Here is a 21,026-nt window from a genome sequence, read left to right on the forward strand (position 1 = left end):
GTCTGCAAACAACAATTCCAAAAAAGTGATGTTGTCATAACTTGGTCAATATAACAACTTTTAAGATATGGCTTAAATTTTGTTAAAGTAAATGAAACTTACCGGTGATGCAAGGAGTATAGAACGGAGAGTTACATTGTTGGATAATATTTATAAGATAGCTTGTTTATTATTTTCAGGGACCACAACAAATTTCACAACTGGAAAAAGATATTTCTTTTTTTTTGTGATTTGTTCTGCACATGGGGTAATCACATTTGTTACTTTACCTAATTCGTGAATTAACCAATTACAACCCCCTCACATTTGAAAAAAAAATGACAATAACATTCGCAGGGGTAAGTATGGTGCCTTTACAGGAATAAAAAAATACAACCAGAGTATTTTTATAAATATGATGTTTCAATTCATCGCTTTGATGTTCAAAGATAATCGCTTCTTGTTACTATAAATTAAAAACAAAGAATGAAATAATTATAACAACGATTTTTTTATCAAAGAAATATTGTAGTGTAATAAATGAAATTTAGGAACTTATTGTGAAAAAATTACTTTTTTGACTTCCTGGAATAAACTTTTAAAGTTACGTGCTTTGTAAGAAAAATATTCCACTGGGGTTTAGATTGTGTTATCAAGCTAAAACACCATCAAAGCACGTGAATTTAAAAATTTAAATTAATTTAATATGCGTATACTGTCTCAATAATTTTATCAACGAAAAAATCAGCAAAAATTGACGAAATCTTAACATCTATAAAAGGCTTTGGGATCCTTTGTTCACCAGTCGGCTCTTTTCGTGCTTTCAATATGGGTAAGTGTTTAATTTTCTTATTCTCTACTGTTGCGTGATTTTTTAAACGTAACATATTAAATAAATTTGTCTTTTTCTTTTTTTTTCTTTACTGTTGTTTATCAACATTGTATTTTGGACATCTACATGCAGCTAGTTTTAGTAATATACGAAATGCTAAATTAAAAAAGACGCACGTTAATTATGTGGTCCTCAAAATTAATGTAAAGTTTAAACTTTTTGCACGAAGAAAGTTTACGCAATTACATGATGCAAAAAGCGGTTTTGGTTACAATCAGAATGAATTTTAAAAAATGTTTGAGTTTTAGTTCATTGTCCATTGATTGCAACCTAAGTTAGCTATTGTCAAAGCTTAAAGTAAACGTTAAAATAAATTGTCTTTTATGTACATTGCCAGAAGACAAATATTAAAAAGACAGTACAGCTGAAAACATATGTGTGAATAACTTCAGATGTGATGTGAATAACCTCAGATGTATCGTTAGGAAATAAGAAATAACGTTGATTGTAATAGTTGAAATTCATTAAAATCCCTTTCACATTCTTAATTAACGTAATTATGAGCTTCCGGAAATTTAAGGGTCGTACAAACCGGAATAATCTTATATCGTTTATTTGTACCACGTGGACTTTGATTGACAGTAATTGACACGTGCTGAAAACTACAAGATCTTCGTCCGACTACGGTAATCATGGTCATCAAGTTAAAGGAACTCTCTAAACGGAACACATCCTCACTTACTTACTCGATAATTTATAAATGGTTTACCAATTTCGGTTCATTTTAAAATGAACAGACATAAAAATGTCAAATAACCCATCAAGGGGCCTCATTTGCAAAAATTGTAGCAACTACGATAAACACGAAAAATACATGCTTACAAAATAATAATTGTGGTTATTTTAAAAACTTTGAACAATTATTACCTGAAAGAAGTAGAAAAGACATTTTTATCAACAAACATGTTCAGGAGAAACTTCGCGAGTCCTGCATGTGTTTTGTTTATATTAACTACGCATGCGTAATAGTATAGAAGGCTGAACCCCAAAACATGTGCGATGTAAATATATGATAGGTTATACGTAATTATTAATTTTAATGAAATAATTAGATTTATTTCATGGAGAACTTTATAGTTTTCTGAACGTTAATACATTCATGTGTAGTACAAAAATACTAAACCTGATCGGGCAATTTTTTTAAGTCGGTTTTTTGATAAGATGCGTATACCAAATACCAAATAGTTTTTACGATTGAACATTCCAACATTTTTAGTTACAGAAACAGGTTACACTCCTATTCCAAAACTGAGTGCGGAATAATTCACCAGCAAATTAGTAACAAACTATAATAAAACGCCTATACATGTAGATAGATAGATGGATGGATAGATAGATAGATAGAAAGATAGATAGATAGATAGATAGATAGATAGATAGATAGATATTAAAGTTAAAAATGAAAACACGAAAAACGTTCAGTATTGAACGTTTTTCGTGGGGTTTTTTTAAATTTTAATCTGTAAATCACCCACCACTTTGGATTTCAATGTTATTATATATATATCTATATCAGACTTTGACCCGTGCGTGAACGGATTCAGTGTGACATTGCATATCGGACATTTACGAAATAGATACATTGGCACACCGTATTGTTGACATTTACACAACCAAGCTTTAAGCATACATTAATGCTATCAATTTCACTACACTCTGCTTAGTTAGAATTATTTAACTGTGTCTCGGCACAGGCCTCCAACACAGTTAAAATGTCTCCCATAGACTCGTATGTAGCAGAAAATTGCAGAATCGCTCCGAAACGATTTCGGAGAAAATTTATGAAGTTGCATTAAAACTGACAGTCAAATTATTCATTACAAACCATTTTGAGATTGTATATCAATACATTTCATCTAAAACTTTAATTCATATTTTTAAAGAATTCAACACTCATTCTTTTTTTTTTACTCTCTTCAAAGTTACACACCATATTGACATTCGGAACTCTCAGGATTTTTCATAGTAAATACAATGTGTTAGAGTTATCTCCGAATATATAGCAAATTTCTAATGAAAATTACATGTGTTTGTATTATCGCTTCTGAGTTTACCTAGCAAAATTATTTTGATATTGTAGAAACATAAGCTTAAGAAACCTCCCATGATTTAGCGTGAAAGTACTGCACATGCGCAAGATTGTAAAATCCAAAAAATCCAGATGATTTTCGAGTTTTTTTGAGGAGTTTTCGTTGATTATTAATAAGCAAAGCTTGATTGAAAACAAAACAAAACAAATTGGTAATCTTCAAGTACCAATGATGTTTAAAATATATAATACAAAAGACAATACTCTTCCGATATATAATTATATATATATATATATATATATATATATATATATATATATATATATATATATATATATATATATATATATATATATATATAATTTTTATATATATATATAAATAACAATGTACTGTAATATGCAGAAAAAATGTATGTCCTCTGTTCTTAATTTTTAATAATTATATATATATATATATATATATATATATATATATATATATATATATATATATATATATATATATATATATATATATATAAACACAATGTACTGTAATATGTAGAAAAAATTTATGTTCTCTGTTCTTAATTTTATTTGAAAACTATGAAATATACTTTCAGGAATAATACATTTATGATAGGTTATACGTAATTATTAATTTTAATGAAATAATTAGATTTATTTCATGGAGAACTTTGTAATTTTCTGAAAGTTAATACATTCATGTGTAGTACAAAATACTAAACCTGATCGGGCAATTTTTTTTAAGCCGGTTTTTTGATCAGATGCGTATACCAAATACCAAAAATTTATGTCCTCTGTTCTTAATTTTATTTGAAAACTATGAAATATACTTTCAGGAATAATACATTTACAGGGAAATTCCATCCGTAAACTCTTCTACGACCAAAAGTGTTTGCAATGGGCGTTTATATGTATATGCGTCATTTGCTTGGTTGCTACTGTATCGGCTAAGCAAACAAACGGATATACAAAGATGTCTGGAATGCAAAAGAACAAAAATGTTCTTTCAATTAAAAGATATCAAAATCACCCTTCTATGAATGGAAGTCAAAAATTGCCACAGACGGAGGGATACAATAAAAATCCATCAAACCACAAAAGACACCAAAACACACACAAAGAGAGAGAATGTAAAAACATGCCTAAGTTACAAGAATGCAAAAAGGGAAGAACAGTTGACCTCAGTGAACCTTCACATCCCCCTTGCTTTCACGATCTAACAAAACTAGAAATCAAGAAAATATTTAATTTCATGTATGCGCAAGAAACCCTCAATATTGTAAAACCTAGCGACGCTGTTCTTGCCTCAAACTACATATTTTCAATGGAACTTATTCTTCCGGAAAAGAAAGAAGATTTCCAGTCGACCCCGACCAGACGAGCCTTAGTTACAGTTTTTGAGGGAGCAAGGACGCCTCCGATAGTGAACGAGTATTGTGTAGAGTTATCTTCCCCACCTCAGTTTTGTGGACCTCCTCGTTCCATCCAGTTTAGTTTCCGACCATCAACAGTACCCGAATTTAATGATATCTTGAACGTGGTATTTAATGAAGCTGAAAGTACCGTTGGCGATATTTTGGAACAAAGTTATCATGCGACGATTTTAAACTGTGGGAAGACCTGTCTGGGCGTGGAAAATGTCAGTCCTTTTCCAGCCGTTATTGCTGGCGTTGAGGGACAAAACTATCGAGGATTATGGGTCCCGTTTTTGCAGTTAATGGAGCCAAGAAATCTACATCCGGTAGACTTCGTAGTTTTAGCTACAATTGATGGAACCTCTACTCCTCAGACTGATTGTGTTTGGTACAACGGTCAACTGTTTGAATCACTTGCTGACTTCAGGGATAAGTGGGATAATAACCAGGTCACCCCACTAAATGTAGAATTTCCTCAGATGCGCATAATTGACGATACTATTGACAAAAATTATCAACGCCCTCCAATAGAAGTCGAACCCGATGGCAAACGTTATTCGATCAAAGATCAGACGGTGACTTCAGATCACTGGAAATTCAGTTTTGGGATATCTCCCACTCACGGTCCACAGTTGTATGATATAAGGTATAAGGGTGATTTGATAGTTTATGAATTGGGTCTTCAAGAAATATGTGTTTTTTACTCTTCGTCGGAACCATTCGGAAGGTTTGCCAATTACTTTGACAGTATTGTGATGATTGGTCGTAATATGAGAACCCTGGTCCCTGGGGTTGATTGTCCCTTTCATGCCACATTTATAGACGCCACATGGATGTCAGAAACATCAAATAAACCATTCACTAGCAAAAAAGCTATTTGTGTATTTGAACACAATACTGGTATTCCACTTAGACGTCATTATGCTGCTAATGAATTTCCATCCGGTTATTTCGAAGGTGCGCCAAATGTAGTTCTTGTTCTCAGGATGATTGGAACTCTTGTCAATTATGACTATATATTTGATTTCATATTCTACCAAAACGGAGCCTTTGAAACTAAAGTAACATCATCGGGAATTATTGTCTCATCCTTTAAAACCGCTGGTTCAAAATATGGATTCCAGGTTAATGAACAAGCCCTAGGAACCGTACATAATCACTTCTTCAATTTTAAAGTAGACCTTGATATTGGAGGAGCTCAAAATAGTTATTCAACTTACAACATAGAAGTAGATGAGGTACCAAATCCCTTCTCAAAAGCTACTCCTGCATCAAACTGGTTTCAAGAAAAAATAGTAAAAGTTGATTACACGACCGAGAGAGATGCAGCTTTAAAGTTTGACTTCAACATCCCAAAGTATCACATATTTTACAATGAGGATAATCTCGACGAATTTGGAAATGTTAGGGCTTACAGATTACTTCCCAAAGGCTTCGCAAAACAAGTATTACCCGAGGGCGTTGGAAATGAACCAGGATGCTCTTGGACAAGGTATCAAATGGCCGTAACAAAGCGCAAGGAAAACGAACCATACAGCTCATCAAAGTACGTCACCTATGACGGAGAAAATCCGACGGTCGACTTCGAAGGATTCATAGGAAATGAAAATATCATTAATGAGGTTTGAATTTCGTTTAAATTATTTTCTTTCTTATTAAAAAAAATCCCACTTTTCAAATGCTATCTTAATATCAAAGTAGTGGGCTCTAGTAATGACCAGAGAACTCTTGTTTTAAAATTTGTTTTGTTTTGTTTTAGGATTTGGTAGCTTGGGTTACAGTAGGGTTACATCACATCCCCCGCCAGGAGGACATCCCCATTATGACTACGCCCGGATCGGAAGTTAGTTTCTACTTACTTCCGTTTAATTACTTCCCAGAAGACCCCAGCGTTGGAATCGGCGACAATGTACGTCTGCAGTACGACGGCCCATACAGTCCTCTGAGAATTATTGCGAATAGCACATCAAACAGCATTGATTGTAAACCCCCGAAGTCGTGTTCTGTTGAAGATTTAACGAAAAATCCGGAGATGTTTATTCCTAGGCCTGACCATTAAATAGACATGGTATTCATCCAAACGTATTCGAGGAAGAGGGACTTTGATATTTTGTTTTTCTTTTGCTTATGCATTTATTCTCTGCTTAAACTTTATATTATTGTTAGCCAGGAAAAGTTCGCATTTGTTAGCACTGATAAGCTGGAACGCTTTCATTTATAAATAAGGAATGATAATATAGTTATATGTATGACTTTACGATTCTTTGGTAAATTGGGTGACAAATGTACTTCCTCAAGTGTATTTTGCATAATAATAAATGCTTCTTGAATAGCTTGAATTTAGGTTTGGTGTAGAAGACATCTAGCCTAAAGGATTTATGACCATTTCAGAGACAAGTAGCACATAAAACCAATGACTAAATGTGATATTTAAAAAATATCAAAAGGAGAAGTAAACAACTGTTACAGCAGATTTGTTTACATGTAAGTGGTTGTAGTATCAATTATAATATAAACAAGTTTAGCTTTTAAAAAAAAGCTTACCGTCTTTAGAACAAACCCTAAACAGCAATAAGTTATCAAAGACAGTTTAATTCTTTTTTATATAAATGTCACCTTCCTCTACATAGCATGGCGAGTGGAACATTTTTATGTCATGTGTCGTTTAAGCCTGCGTGTCTAAAACTGAGAACTGCGTACCCAGGCTTGTAAGTTGAGATCGACTATAGGTGAAAGAGATCTTAGGTAGGGTCGTAGACTCGTATCATTTTGATAAAATCAAAGTTATACCACTGCATTTATCTATCTAAGGTGCAAATAACTTAGGCATACCGCATCAATTTTTTTTAAAATTTTGTATAAATATTTGAGTAAACAATGCTAAAAGAAAAACAAATAATTACAAAAGATATTATAGACTGTTACTTTCAACTAGTTGGACCTGAAAACCAAAGGCTGAATTTCATTCATAGCAATTTGTATTGCTTTTTCGTTTTCTCACTTTTTAAGATTTGAAATCTACGAAATACGAAGTCGTACATGAAAAAGATCATCAGAAAATTATCTCCCTTGCGCCGAACAGTATTTCAACCAATGAAATAAATGTAAATTTTCACATCATGTATGTTCTACCAATCACAAAGGAAAGGAAGTGCACAACCCGGGGACTGTTAATTATTTCAACTCTTTATACCGTCTTCCAAAGAAGACGGTAATCAGAACTTTGACACAGACACCAACAACAAATGTTTTACAGTATAACGTTCAGGTATGTACAACATTTGAAGTGTGTGGTATAACAAAACCAAGATTTTACAACTCTACCAAGCATCCTATTTGACTCTACTGGATTCTAGAGTTTTATCAAAATGGAGATTACAGTCAATGACGAAAGAAAAAAGAAACCACTAATCCTAACTTTCAGTTACATGTAGGGAGACTAGGTCGTCACAAATTAACCATCAGATTTTTTTGCTATAAACTATTATTTAGTAAAGAAAAAAATCATATACATGTAGTTATCTTTTTTCACCGATTATATCTTTATACAAGGCTCTTCCTTTAAGGAGATCAATAGAATTTGAAATGACACGACCATCCAAACCTCGTAATAATTTTGCAATAATCGAAAACATTATCCCTATAAACCTACAGAACAGCATTTTCTTGTTTTTATAACCAATGGTTGCGTCATCCAAACGCCAATCCGTACACTTTAAGTTTATTATATGTAGAGAGATTTGAAAATAAAAGAAAGTAAAGATGACAGGAATAACCTGTGGTTTCCATCAGGATACCTAAAAATAAATAAGGTTTAATCTAGATAAGATTATGGAATGAGGGTAAAGTTTGTTGTACATGTATTTGTTAGAATTGTGTGTGTCCATTAAGGTATAATAAATAGATCTGATTCAAATGACAATCTGATAAAACATCATCAAATTAGTTCAGTCATTGATGCGTCGTATATTGTCAAACATATGGAAGTATTGTAGATGGTCTACAATTTCAATATCTTAAGATCAAAATGTTACAATTTACTTCAACTATTTATATAGATAAATATTGAAATTAAGGACTGTTTAATGATTCCTGACCCAAATTTTGCCAGTTAGAGTTAACTTTTGTTTCATGGAATATTAAGTTGCCTAAAGTGCACCGAGGATTATTACAACTCTAACAGTGTCGAGGATAACAAATAGAGTACATGTGCCATAGTTCTGCTAATTATAGATATCTGGCAGTTTACACAAAACAACCAGAACATTTTTTATGTCTGTCGCCATTGAAATGAGGAATTTGATATCAAAGTAAGAATTGTGAGTAAACTGGCGAATAAACGGATTGAGGTGACAATATTAATTTTTACTAAACAGAAGCAGAAAAACATCAGATAACAGAGCATATTGTACATGTGTATACGAGGGTCAGTCAAAAAATACGAAGACTTTTGTCATAGCTATGTTACTTAACGTCACATCATTACTAATTTTGGTAGACATAATTTAGAAATAGTTTCAAACAATTTGCAAGAAAACAAAGTTAATAAATTCCTTTATTTCTAAGAATTATTTAGAATCTAATCCTGCAAAAATGAGGTCACGGCGCACGGTCAAAATTTGTGTTATGTTAACAATAAACTATATAATGTTGAAAGTAATATCTCTATAAATTGGGCTTAAAACCAAATAATATTGAAACCTCAAATTAAGTATAGTCATGGTATTCTATGTACCAAATAATGACGGGATATATCCTTTTGTCTAACAGATATTAATAACTAAAGACAGATAGGCCTCTTTAGAATTGACTAAAAGCATCGACGTCGCCGGACGTCACGGCGCAACGAGAAGTACAAACAGAATGGATTTAACTCGGGATAAAGCCGATACAAGCTGTGAAAATGCTCAATGGTACAAAAAATAAGTCAACAATTATTTGCAAGTTTGCGTTTAACTGTAATAAATTTTGAGGGAGTGGTGGCAATTGTATTTTGAATATAATCAGTCCGAAAGAGAGTATAATATCTGTAAATATTTGGTCATAAAATAAGTAACGTCAACCGACGTTCAGTGTTATCTTTACTGTAAACTAAGAGATACACGGTTAGAAAATGAAAACTTTGAAGAACTACATGTAACTTATGATTCTCGAACAAATGTGCGCAAATAAGATGTTAAGTGGTTCAGTGCCATTTTAAATTGCAAGGAGAAAGGCACAAGAGACTAGGCTGGATATAAAGATGGGGTATATATATAAACTGTGCGTGTTTAATCTTGACGTAATGTTTGAACGTTACCGTGCGCCGTGGTGACAAAACATGGTGTTTTTAAAAAGGGGTAACAAAAATACCGTTTCATGAAATGGACTAAAACTTCGCATATCAATAACTTAAGTGTTGGTGCACAGATTAATCTGTTAAGTATGACTTACATGAAAAATATATGATAGACAGTCACATTGTCTTCGTATTTTTCGATTGACCCTCGTACATGGTATTCAGAGATTATATCGATTGTAGAAGAAATTTTACTTTAAGTTTTAAAATAAGGTCAAACACATACTGTTGTGCATCGATCTGCCAGAGTTATCCATCTTGCAATTGTATCGGTATTTTATGCATATTTAGTTGACGTAAGATAAGTGAGAGAAAGGGAGGTATCACACGATTTATTCGCTATATCGTTGTCGATGGTCAGATTGATTTGTCTTACATTGGTGAAAAAAACCTGATGATACACCATTTGTATAGCAAGTGTTAAATGGCCTGATTGGTGCAGTTGTTTAAATCTGTTAATTTCTTGGTCAACCTACATTTACATAATTATGATTTCCTATTCATTAATTGAATAAAACCACATTCCTTAGTTCTTCTAATTTTTTTTATCTGTCTTGAACTTTTACTCCGTGGGACAACTATGAACACTGTCCTTATTTTTTTTTCATACTCGATTCAACTACAAATCAGTTAATACTGTAGCGATTTTATAAAAACCGGTTGCATGTTAATACAATTAACAGTTTTTTCTTTCATTATACTGATAGCATTTCTGTGTCTTAACCCGTTAATTAGGCAAAGAAGAGAATAACAACTTGTTACATTATATCCTATGTCTCTTTCTTTCCACCACGTTGACGAATTAAAACTTAAAAAAAAAGTTATTTCCTTCTCTTCATTAGGAAAAATTGCTAGTCTTTTTTAAAGAACGAATGAAAGATTAAATTACATGTATATCAAACTTTATGAACATCAAATATTTTTAACAAGGATATCTGAGGGTTTCGATAAAGATTCAATTAAGATTATTTTATGTGGAACAAAAAAGATGTCAACGTACACAAGTTTATATTTTAACAATGTAGTAATATTTTATATCAAATTGAACTTATTAAAACATCATACACAGCACTTGTAGGTAGTAATTAATTAATACATGTAATATTTTTTTTTATGATTATCCTTTTTATTCTTTTTATCCTTTGATATGTTGACCTCTGAAGGGTGGGTTGGATTTTTTTTTTAAAATAACATGATTACTGAAATTCTTTTCAATATAATGAATATTACGACTCCGATGAAATCAAATATTAATAAAATATATGTAAATAGATACACGAATCATTAAGAGATTTTGAAAAGTACAACGTAAAAAAACCCAGAATAACTAAAGAATATCAGAAGAACAAAAGAAATCAAATTAACTTATTTTATTATAATAAAAATTGAACCATCGTAAAAAAAATTGTGAACAATTCTGGAACATTGGGGCCAAACAAAGTTGTACTAAGCAATCACATGTAAACGTAAGTGTAATTACATTTATTCATAGTGAGCAATGAAAAAACTAAATAAAAAAGACTCGACGTTTTGATAAGTTAGGTGTTGATATCACAATCTGAGCTTTTATGTACTATTTATTTAACAATTTAATCAGAATGTAAAAAAAATTAACAATTAGAGAACTTAGGTGGGCGATAGGTAAGCGATAAAATTTACATGAAATGATCTACATAAGAACAAAACTACTATTAAATAATTTTCAAAGGTTGTGATCCAATCAAATAGGTTTTTTTATTGTACTGTCGAAAACTATAATATGAAAGTATTCAAAAATTCGGTAGTAAATTCAACAGGATAAGCCTTTGATATTGAGAGTGAACCGTGTGGTGACTTTAAGACTTGGTCAATCACTACTCTGACTCACTGTCCATCTATGTAGCAGTAGTGGTCAGTCACGTGACAGTCCCGACACAGCTACTAACAGTCATCTTCCTGTCTCCCCTTGACTGTGACGGCTATAGGTTAACCAGTCTGTCAATCAAATCCTTTCATTAGGCAACACCAGTTCGTCCATCTGTTTACTGCGCACTAGTACTACATATACATGTATAGATGCAATGTTTACTTTCGTATGTGATGATAAGAGCTCCAGTGATAGCCACTGTTTTGTGGGTTTTTTAAAAATAAAATACAGAAATCCGTTACCTCATAACACTTTATTTTTTTTATGTCAGCTTATATTTTAAAAAATGTACATTTTTTTCAAACAGTTCTGAATTTAAGATATATAAGTATATCAAACCATAGCAAAATGGTAATATATTATTGTTCTTTGCATATTCAGTCATTTTTAATTCGGGAAGATAATAAAAACACTGTTGTTGACCATTCAATTTTCTAATGGTTTAATGTGTTTGGCCTAACAAACGCATGAACGAGAGACTCATATTTTCTTATAACTGCTGTGTCCAAAAATAGAGTTTCCCAACTCGCTATAAAGAACTGACATCTGGTCTTAGTATGTACTTTAGTCAGACAGTGGGACAAGAGTGGGGGTAAGGGGAGACAGGCCCGTGGTCAGCCAGAAGACATCTGGGCCAGCTAGGCTGGGAGGAAGAAAAAACGGAGGGGACAAGCACCTGTTAATAGAAAGAAAAACGCATGAAAGTTTTTGTTCTTTTTTCGGTGCCTTGATCTGAAATACACGACTTTTTTCAGGTTTTGAAATGTCAGTGTTTTTTGGAATTAATATTCTGACGAAAGTTTGTGAATGAAATTTGCAAGTTAAAAGGTGCAGAAATTCCGATTTTTTTCTACAGGTATTCAAAAGTATACTTTACTGCAGGTTTTGTATATCAGCGTCTGTTGTAAATAATCGTAATGCAGTTCCACGTGATCTATCTTCTGGCTGTGTTCCTGGTCTCCGGCTACTTCCAAAACGACGTTAATGCTTATGCAGCTAAACATAAAAAGAACGTTTTAGCATTAAAGAAATCTGCTGTATTGATTCGGCATCATCAACAGAAACATCGCCTGGACAGCATGACGTCATCGGCGGGATTTTCAAATATGGTATCTTTACGAGCTCATAAATTAAGCGATAAAACTGTTATTAAAAGTAATAAATTGATAAACGAAAAGTTAGTTATAAAATTAAAGCATCCAGTCAAAAAAATGTTGTTCCAGCAGACTCCATCCAGAAGTGTTGTGAATAAAATTATGAGACTTCATGCTAACAATAAGAAAACGAATTCTTTGAAAAGAAAACGAGGAAAATCAAAAATCAAAACGCCAAATATTGTTCATACTCTACAGAACCCAAAAATATCTTTCCCACGCCGTGGAAGAAAGCGTGTACCGTTAGGCTCAGTTGTGCAACTTAACCTTAAACAGAAAGTACCACCTGCTATTACCAAAAGGGGTAAATACTTATCGAACTCAAGTAAAAAGAAAGCAGCAAGAAAAAATAAAATTACATCTAATAATTTCCGAAAGTTATTACCCGGTATGAAGATGGGCAAGATATTCAAAATACCACAACTAGGAATGACTGGGAAATCGGTAAAATTGGTTTCAAATAAATTTCAAGCTTCGAAACTAAAAGGAAGTATGAAAAACAGGAAGATATCTGAATCAATTTTGAAAAGACAATCATTTGCAAAAAGTAATAAGAAGAAAACTCCATTTGTGTCAACTCGAGCCAGAACATCAGTTAATCCCCGATTAAAGACTTTTTTACCGTTACTGCGAAGACGACCAAGTACCAACAGTCGGAGAAGAGTGATTCCGATTTCAAAGTCCACTCAGAGACAGAAGATGACAGAGGCCCAGTTACTGACGTCTATAAAGCCCTCCTATCAAAATGTGCTGAATCTGATAGGACCCGGATGTTCAATAAACGACGTAAGTTAATATATACATAGTTATATGATTTTTATATACAAGTAAGATTAAATGCATGAGACATGTATGAATGCTTTTCGTTTAAAAGTACAGGGTACAGGTACTACTATTTCATTGCCATTCATTTTTGCAGTCATGTTGCAATGTTAGAAAATATTTTAAAGCAATATGAGCTGTATTTTTTAGAATTTTATTTTGCTTCAAAAACCTGCTAGTATGTAAAGACTGCATGTAACTTAAAATTTTATGATAAATAAGATTTGAAAAAATCATTAGTTTTTGTTTGTAGAAAGATTTCTCTTCTAAGGAATATATAGTAGATCAGGTTTTTGTACAGGACGACAATAATTCATTTTTGCTTCAATTAAGGCTTATTTACGGCTTTTACCACAAAATATGGCTAACAAAAATTTCAAAACCATGATATTTTTGTCATTTTAGTAGAAAATAACATTTTCGTAAAAAAAAAAATTCAGCATGAAAATTGCAGCTCATATTGCTTTAAAATGTTTATCTATTATCAAAATGTTTATCTATTATCAAAATTAATCTTGAGATTTTGAGTACCTTAAAACATTCTTCTCATTAGTGATGAGTGTCTTTTACCTCAATTTTAGATAAACCATTTCATCATATCAAATTCAAAAGGAAGAATTATCTAAAATAATCTTGAAAAACATTATAAGATAAAACATTGGTTAAAAAGGAAATCGGACACATGTGTTCCATACAAATGTAACGCTCTTTTCTAATTCCGTATCGTCCTTAGCGCGAGGGCCCCGTCAACACCGACTGTTTTACGGTTAGAACATCATCATCTAATACGTAAATATGAGACCTTGTGGGTTTTTTTTATGATTTACTGCGGGAGTATGAAGGCCGCCATTGACACACTGACACAAAAAGGGACATAAAAATTCGGTGTAGTCACCAAATCACCAAAAACTGATACCTCTGCAAAAACCTTTAACTCATTTATTATAAGCAAAAAATGATACTCTACACAACCCTTAACTCATGTTTACCCGTGTCTGAAAATGTGCTTTTAGTTGATAGGATTGCAATGATTTTGAAAGTAGTTTTTTAATGTACATAAAACCTGTAAACAATGATGACACTGTACCTCAATTTATATTCAGTTATGGCAACTTATTGTAGTTCATATTGGCGCTAATTAAAACTAAACTAGTTATGTTTAGGGAAATAAACCTGTTATTAAAAATTGTTGTTCCTTCAACCTGTCACTTGTAAAAACAGACAACAATGCCATGAAACTAAGAGGGTCATTATAACTGTACCCCCCATTTTCATTATAAAAATGGAGATAATTGGTTTCAAATTTTCCATAATATCTTTGACGAATTATGAGTAATTATTATTCACCATAATTCGAGTGCCCCGCCCCCCATCCCCCGGAAGTAGACCCCCTTCCCCTCCCCTTAACAACAGTTTTAGGCTATCTATCAGTGCTGCATGTATGTGTATTGCGATATCAATGCACTGTTCAGTACCTGAATTACGTAACAAAGTACTTTTAAATTCATTTTCATAGCACGATGCTCCTGCTCCTTTTGTAAAACATATCAACTAGCCCATCTCGTACGTTTATGAATCACTTTGTTATGCTGTATGTTAATGTTCTTGTTCAGAATTCGCTTCTAATAATAACCATTTATTTTTATAATCATAACGCATTGACAGTTCCTCTAAAATGACACGTCTTATAACAGGGCCAAATTGAATGAATGGAAGGCAATAGGAATATAGATTATCATAAAGGCTTATTTATCTATATTCACATAGATTACTCATTACTTTGTCGAATCAGAGGTCACGTAACGACAGACCACTTTCTATCAATGCATTGATTGAGTTACCTTTAAATACGATCTGACATCCTGAGTTTTAAGCAGCTATTGTATTATTCTTACTAAGCAGAAAAGCTGATGAAAAGCCATTCAACGTAGACAATTCATAATACTATATCATAAATGAATGGACGTCCAAAATTTGTTTTCAACATGACGTCACTGCAAATCGTAGTTTATGAGTTGCAGGAAAGGGAAAATGAAGTTCTTTTGTTGTGAAACTCTTTTAATTTTGGAGGGCGAGATCGTGCGTTTCTTGAGTAGATAAATAAGGACTCACTCAATGCATTGATCTTTCCAAGTGTACGAGAAAGGATGCAATGAGATTGTGAGATATTAGGCATTACTTAAGAGATAATTGAATAAGATCGGCTAGTTTTGATACTTAGAGACTTTTATTAAAGTAGACCAACGAACTTCATTTCTAATGGAACACTCTAAGATAAAACGATTGTTTGAGATTTTTAGAGAGAGAAAACAAAAAACGACTTTTGATCTTTTTCGACTGAAGTTAAGATATCGAATTCATAAAACTTCAAATTTTTTTAGATTAAAACTGCTTCCACTCGGGTTTCACTAACCTTTTTACGACAAAATAATTACCTACCTAACATAAGCATAAAGCATATTCTTAAACATAAAAAAATCACTAAAGAAATCGTATCTATTAATTAATATTGAATTTGAAAACTAGTAAAGTATCATTGACAAGCAATATAAACTGGCGAAAATCTTGTATGCATACACTCATTTAAGGGAAAATGTTATAAAAAAAACCCACCAAAAAACAAAAAACAAATCCAAATCATTCCAAATATTATCATTACCAACGAAAAAGAAAAACATCTTTAACTTTTTAAAAAGTTTGACAGCATCATATTGCATTTACGTTAGTCTCATGTAAAATTCAAAACGCATCAACAACAAAATATATAACTATTAATTAAAAAAAAAAATTAATAATATTATTTTCACAAGACTTAGTGTGTTGTTGGTTTTAAAGTATTCGTCTGTTTTTTTAAGTGAACAACCTTGCAAATCGTGGGATTAACAATGTCCTTTGTATGGTTTTCATTGTAATAATTTCACTTTCACGAAATCGATATTTTTCAAAAGACAGTTTACATTATCAAGATTTATCACTGACTATTGTACACAGAAATGCTGGTTCTATTCGTAACACTGCATTATTCATTCCATATATCCTTTACCATACATCTATTTCTAGAAATTGATAGAATGGGAACTCAACATGCGATTTTTCTATTAAGTTCAAGTAAAGTGAGCCGTTTTGGACGATGTCGATCATCCTCCAAGTTCATCAGAATTAATTTTTAAAGCCAGAATATCGATCCCTAGGTCATTGAGTGAGAGTGAAACAAACGATCAAAGGCGCGAGCTCGTGATAGAGGTCCATTTCTGAAGCATACCAGTCTTGTTCATAAAATATGTAGGATTTTGCTGCGATCAAACTGCGCTAACGGTAAAGCGTCCATAATGAAATATGAATGTCTTTTCCATTTTCCCTATAATTACTCCAGTATCAAGTTCCACTTATTCTAACATTTAACATGAACATGTAATCATCTTGATGTCATTACTAAATGGTTTATTATGATATCTGTATGTGACAAAATAGCTTTACAAAATCAGTAGTCATCACTTACAGCTGTTATATTAACCCAAACTGCTTTCAAGAAAGATCTAATTAAAAAAACCATCATGTAGGCTTGCTAGGATTTCGTTTACATGTTGATTTTCAGAATGTCGTAAACATAAACTAAATTGATCATTGACGCTTTCATCATAAAATTGTTTTTAAAGAATAGATTTCGGCATGTAAAAACGCTAACTCATGGCTCAAGGACAGGGTCAAATTTGTTGAATAAACTATGTTGGTTGTACATACTAAGAGATTAAAACCAGGCGTAAGGTCTCATTTTTTTAGCTTAAAGATAACCTCAAAAGAAAACAAAATGGAAGGGATTTTACATTTGACATAAGTTTATTGTAAAAGCTCGATGAATGAAACGTTTAAACAATATACCTTTTAAAAAAGTTCACAGTTGCTGTGTATTCATTAATAGTGGTGACTAAGCTGGTACCCCGCCCTGCATTGTTACAATCTACAGTACTTCCGGTCGATTTCCCCAGTAACCGTTTGTTGATAATGGAGAGTCATTTATATTCTTGACGTCGTCGTTAATTCGATAACGATGTTTTGTAATCGACAACGTCTGATAACGAGAAAAAAACGACTTCGTTTGCCTTTAAATGACCTTGCTGTGATTAAGAAAGTGACTTTACATATCGAAATCCAATGCGTTAAAAAACCAATATCAATCAGGAGAGTCGACAGTCATTGTTACATTATGAACAATAAATGATGTACATTATGGCAAACATCACATTTAATGCTTATAAATATGTTATACGTATATCATTGAATATTCATAAAACTTTGCTTTATGGATAATTATATTAACGTCGATATAGTAACTTCAAACATGAAAAGAACCATCATTGTATACATGGTCTTCAACTTTCAGACGTCGTAAATTATACCCTTGATTGTTCGATCAGATACCTGCGCTATTTTATCTTCGGGATCGGTATAACTGCAGAATCGCTAATTGCTAACAATGGCGTTGTCGATGACGCGTGTAAGAACAATGGATGCCCCCAATTTTCCGGGTGACGACATGTGAGATATGAACTTATCCTGCGACACAACAGCAACACATAAACTAGAGGGTCTCCACGGGTCGGCAAGCACCTGCTAGGTGCATACAATCACAGTTGTTTGGGTTTAAAACAAAGGGTTTGCATGAACCTGCATATTCAATAACCCAGATTTAAACAACTGCAGTTCTTTTTTTTAAATTTTGAAACTGATATGTACTTAGTAGTCAAGAAGGGTTGTTTTCTTTCATTGAGCAATTACTACTGAAATTCAATTTCTTTGCTTAAGTATTTATACTGAAACATTAAGAAGTATCTGAGGAGAGCAGTTGTATTGAAAAACACCATTCTCATCAATAACACATCTTTTGTATCAAAATGTATTGACCAGCAGTAAGGAAAGTTGACGACACAAATGGAGAAAAATACAAAGTTTTTTTTTACAGACATTAAGGAGGCTGGTCACAAGTCACGCATCAATTTGATGAAAATCTTAATTAAGTATTATGCTTTTTTTTTTACCATTAACTATTATTTCGTGTAAAAAAAAATACTTTAGATTAAAAATTTGAATGTTTTCATGTATGTTTAAACAGAGCTCTTGTCAAAAAGAGATTAATTTGGTCTAAATATGGCCGCCCTTTTGAGGGTGCTCGATTGTCGTCGCCATTTTTAGACTTTGTTGATCTCCTTTAGAAGATAAGCTCTATATAAAAAGTAGGAACGTACCCAAATTCAGAAGGTGAAATATATGTTTTATCTTTACTTAATAACAGTTTATAGCTAAATAATGTGGTTTCATTAATATTCGAGGGGATAAATTTTCGTGGATAAATTGAAAATCAGTTTCAAGGATATCTAAATTCCTGGCCAATGACCCTATCAATACAAAATGATAATGGAAATTGCACTTCAATGAACATTTCATTTCATGGATTAACTTAACGACGAAATCCACGAAAATTGGTATTCAACGAATATTGATGAAACTACAGTACTCTATCTTGGTTCATGACAGAAAATGAATACGCGTAAACATTGTACATGAATATTCATTAAGAGAACACAGAGACATCCCCCCCCCCCCCGTGCTTCCCTATTATGTGTCAATGAATCTAACTGACCTTCGTGTGCAATCGGGAAGGTTAGAACATGCAGAAGTCACTTTTCTATGTGCGTGCTTACATGAATAATGACAAGTCATCTAAAATTACCCCCCCCCCAACTCCCCAACCCCTTAAAGGAGCAACGCCTCTTTCAAAAATCCAACAAACCAAGAAGGGCAGACTTGCTGGCTTGCACCTCACTGTAGTATTTCTATTATGAATGGGACTGCCTTTCGTCCGAAAAAGTGAGGACTTAAACGATTCTTAAATAATTAGCACTTCTTATAACACAGACGAAAATCAACAAGTTTAAATATTAGACGCATGTTCCCAATTAGGACCGATAGAAAACCGACAGGTATTTGCCTTTTAGAATTTCCAAAGACCTGTTCATGAAATACAAAATAAATATTTTACTTGTCTTTAAATAACTCCGCCAATTTCAAGGTTTTTTTTTCAGAGTTGAAGTGGGCCGGTGTTTCTGTTTACAAAAAGCATTGGAAGTGCCTCTGTCCTTTTGTATGGTGCATTATAACGTGTTTACATTTATGTTTTAGAAATACGTATAATATCTTTATATGAGAAGCTTTGACAAACTGAAGGAGGTCTGTAGACCAAGGCGATAGAGACATTTTGTCCGAAAAACAAAATATTCACGGGGGCTGGGTGACTAAGATTGTGATTCTCCTCATGAGAACAAGGAATACAAGGGTTTTTTGTGAGAATTTTATTGAAAAAAAAAACCATTCTAAGGGTTGTCTATTAGAAATATATTTTGAAAATTGTTGGTTTAGAAATAATACAGAGATCTTCTGTATCCTATATAATTACTAGCCAGAATTTGAATTTGTTAATTCAAAAGGCTTTGTAGAGAATTTTAATGTGTTGAAACTTTTTTCATCAAAATAAATATTTTATCAAATTAAAGAATACATGTATAAAAAGATATTGTTTAGATATTTAAGTCTATATATATTTTCACACGGTCAACTTTTAAATAAATAATATCACATATTCAAATTAATTTCCGTATTTAGCAAATAAATGTAACTGGAAGTAAACAGTAATTAACTGTATTTTTTTTTAAATGCTATGCATATTTATCAAATTGAATATATAATATTTTAAGGCAGATCGATATGAATGTTACATAATAGATGTCAGAAAAAATTGATGCGTTCAATATATGCCATATATTTTGGCTTTTATTTATTATTTGTCTTTTTTTCCCGCACAAGAAAAAACCGGATGCGTTTCATTTCCATATGTATACCACTTCATCCTATCAAATAGAGAGAGAGAGAGAGAGAGAGAGAGAGAGAGAGAGAGAGAGAGAGAGAGAGAGAGAGAGAGAGAGAGAGAGAGAGAGAGAGAGAGAGAGAAAGAGAGAGAGAGAAAGAGAGAGAGAGAGAGAGAGAGAGAGAGAGAGAGAGAGAGATCATTACACAAAAAGCCCGACGATCCATGTTGATTTTAAAGAGCTTAGTAAGATTTAGAGAGGTCAAAATTAGAATGTAAGTGGAATCTGGATTAAGTGACGATAAACAGTGCCAAGTCGAGATTACAAGGAGAGGCGGGGAAGCCTCTATACCACCACTGGCATTAATCTTTTTTGGATAGATTAAAATTCTTTTTTGTTATGAACAAATTCCAGCTAAAAATGTTGCACTGCTTTGTGCAAGCTGTTGTTGCAAGTTATAGGATTGAGAAAATGTATGCTTACGCCTTTACGTTAATAAAAAAAAAGACAAAAGAGGTTGAAGACAACTTTGAATCTTTGTTTAGAAGCGAGTGGATCAGAAACACTTTCTGGACAGGTTGTCTACATTTAATCGTTAAATAATATCAGATTAACACAGTTA

General features: G+C 32.5%; 2 protein-coding genes across 2 annotated transcripts in view; both read left to right on the forward strand.

Moving 5' to 3' along the window:
- The first annotated feature begins 4,184 nt into the window (after window positions 1-4,184).
- On the forward strand, window positions 4,185-6,499 carry LOC117683425 (putative amine oxidase [copper-containing]). The gene is made up of 2 exons (XM_034452590.2): window positions 4,185-5,946; window positions 6,084-6,499. Exons 1-2 carry the CDS (start codon window positions 4,234-4,236, stop codon window positions 6,381-6,383), a joined length of 2,013 nt encoding a protein of 670 aa, XP_034308481.2. The 5' UTR covers window positions 4,185-4,233; the 3' UTR covers window positions 6,384-6,499.
- Window positions 6,500-12,152: 5,653 nt separating this feature from the next.
- The window catches only part of LOC105317122 (carbonic anhydrase 3), a 30,745-nt gene continuing 21,871 nt past the window's right edge, over window positions 12,153-21,026 (forward strand). Inside the window, exon 1 of the mRNA XM_011413668.4 lies at window positions 12,153-13,508. Coding sequence (XP_011411970.3) covers window positions 12,486-13,508 — 1,023 coding nt within the window. The 5' untranslated portion in view covers window positions 12,153-12,485. The remainder of the gene's footprint in view (window positions 13,509-21,026) is intronic.

Source organism: Magallana gigas, chromosome 10 (genome assembly GCF_963853765.1).
Source record: "Magallana gigas chromosome 10, xbMagGiga1.1, whole genome shotgun sequence".
In the NCBI taxonomy this organism is placed as follows: Eukaryota; Metazoa; Mollusca; class Bivalvia; order Ostreida; family Ostreidae; genus Magallana; species Magallana gigas.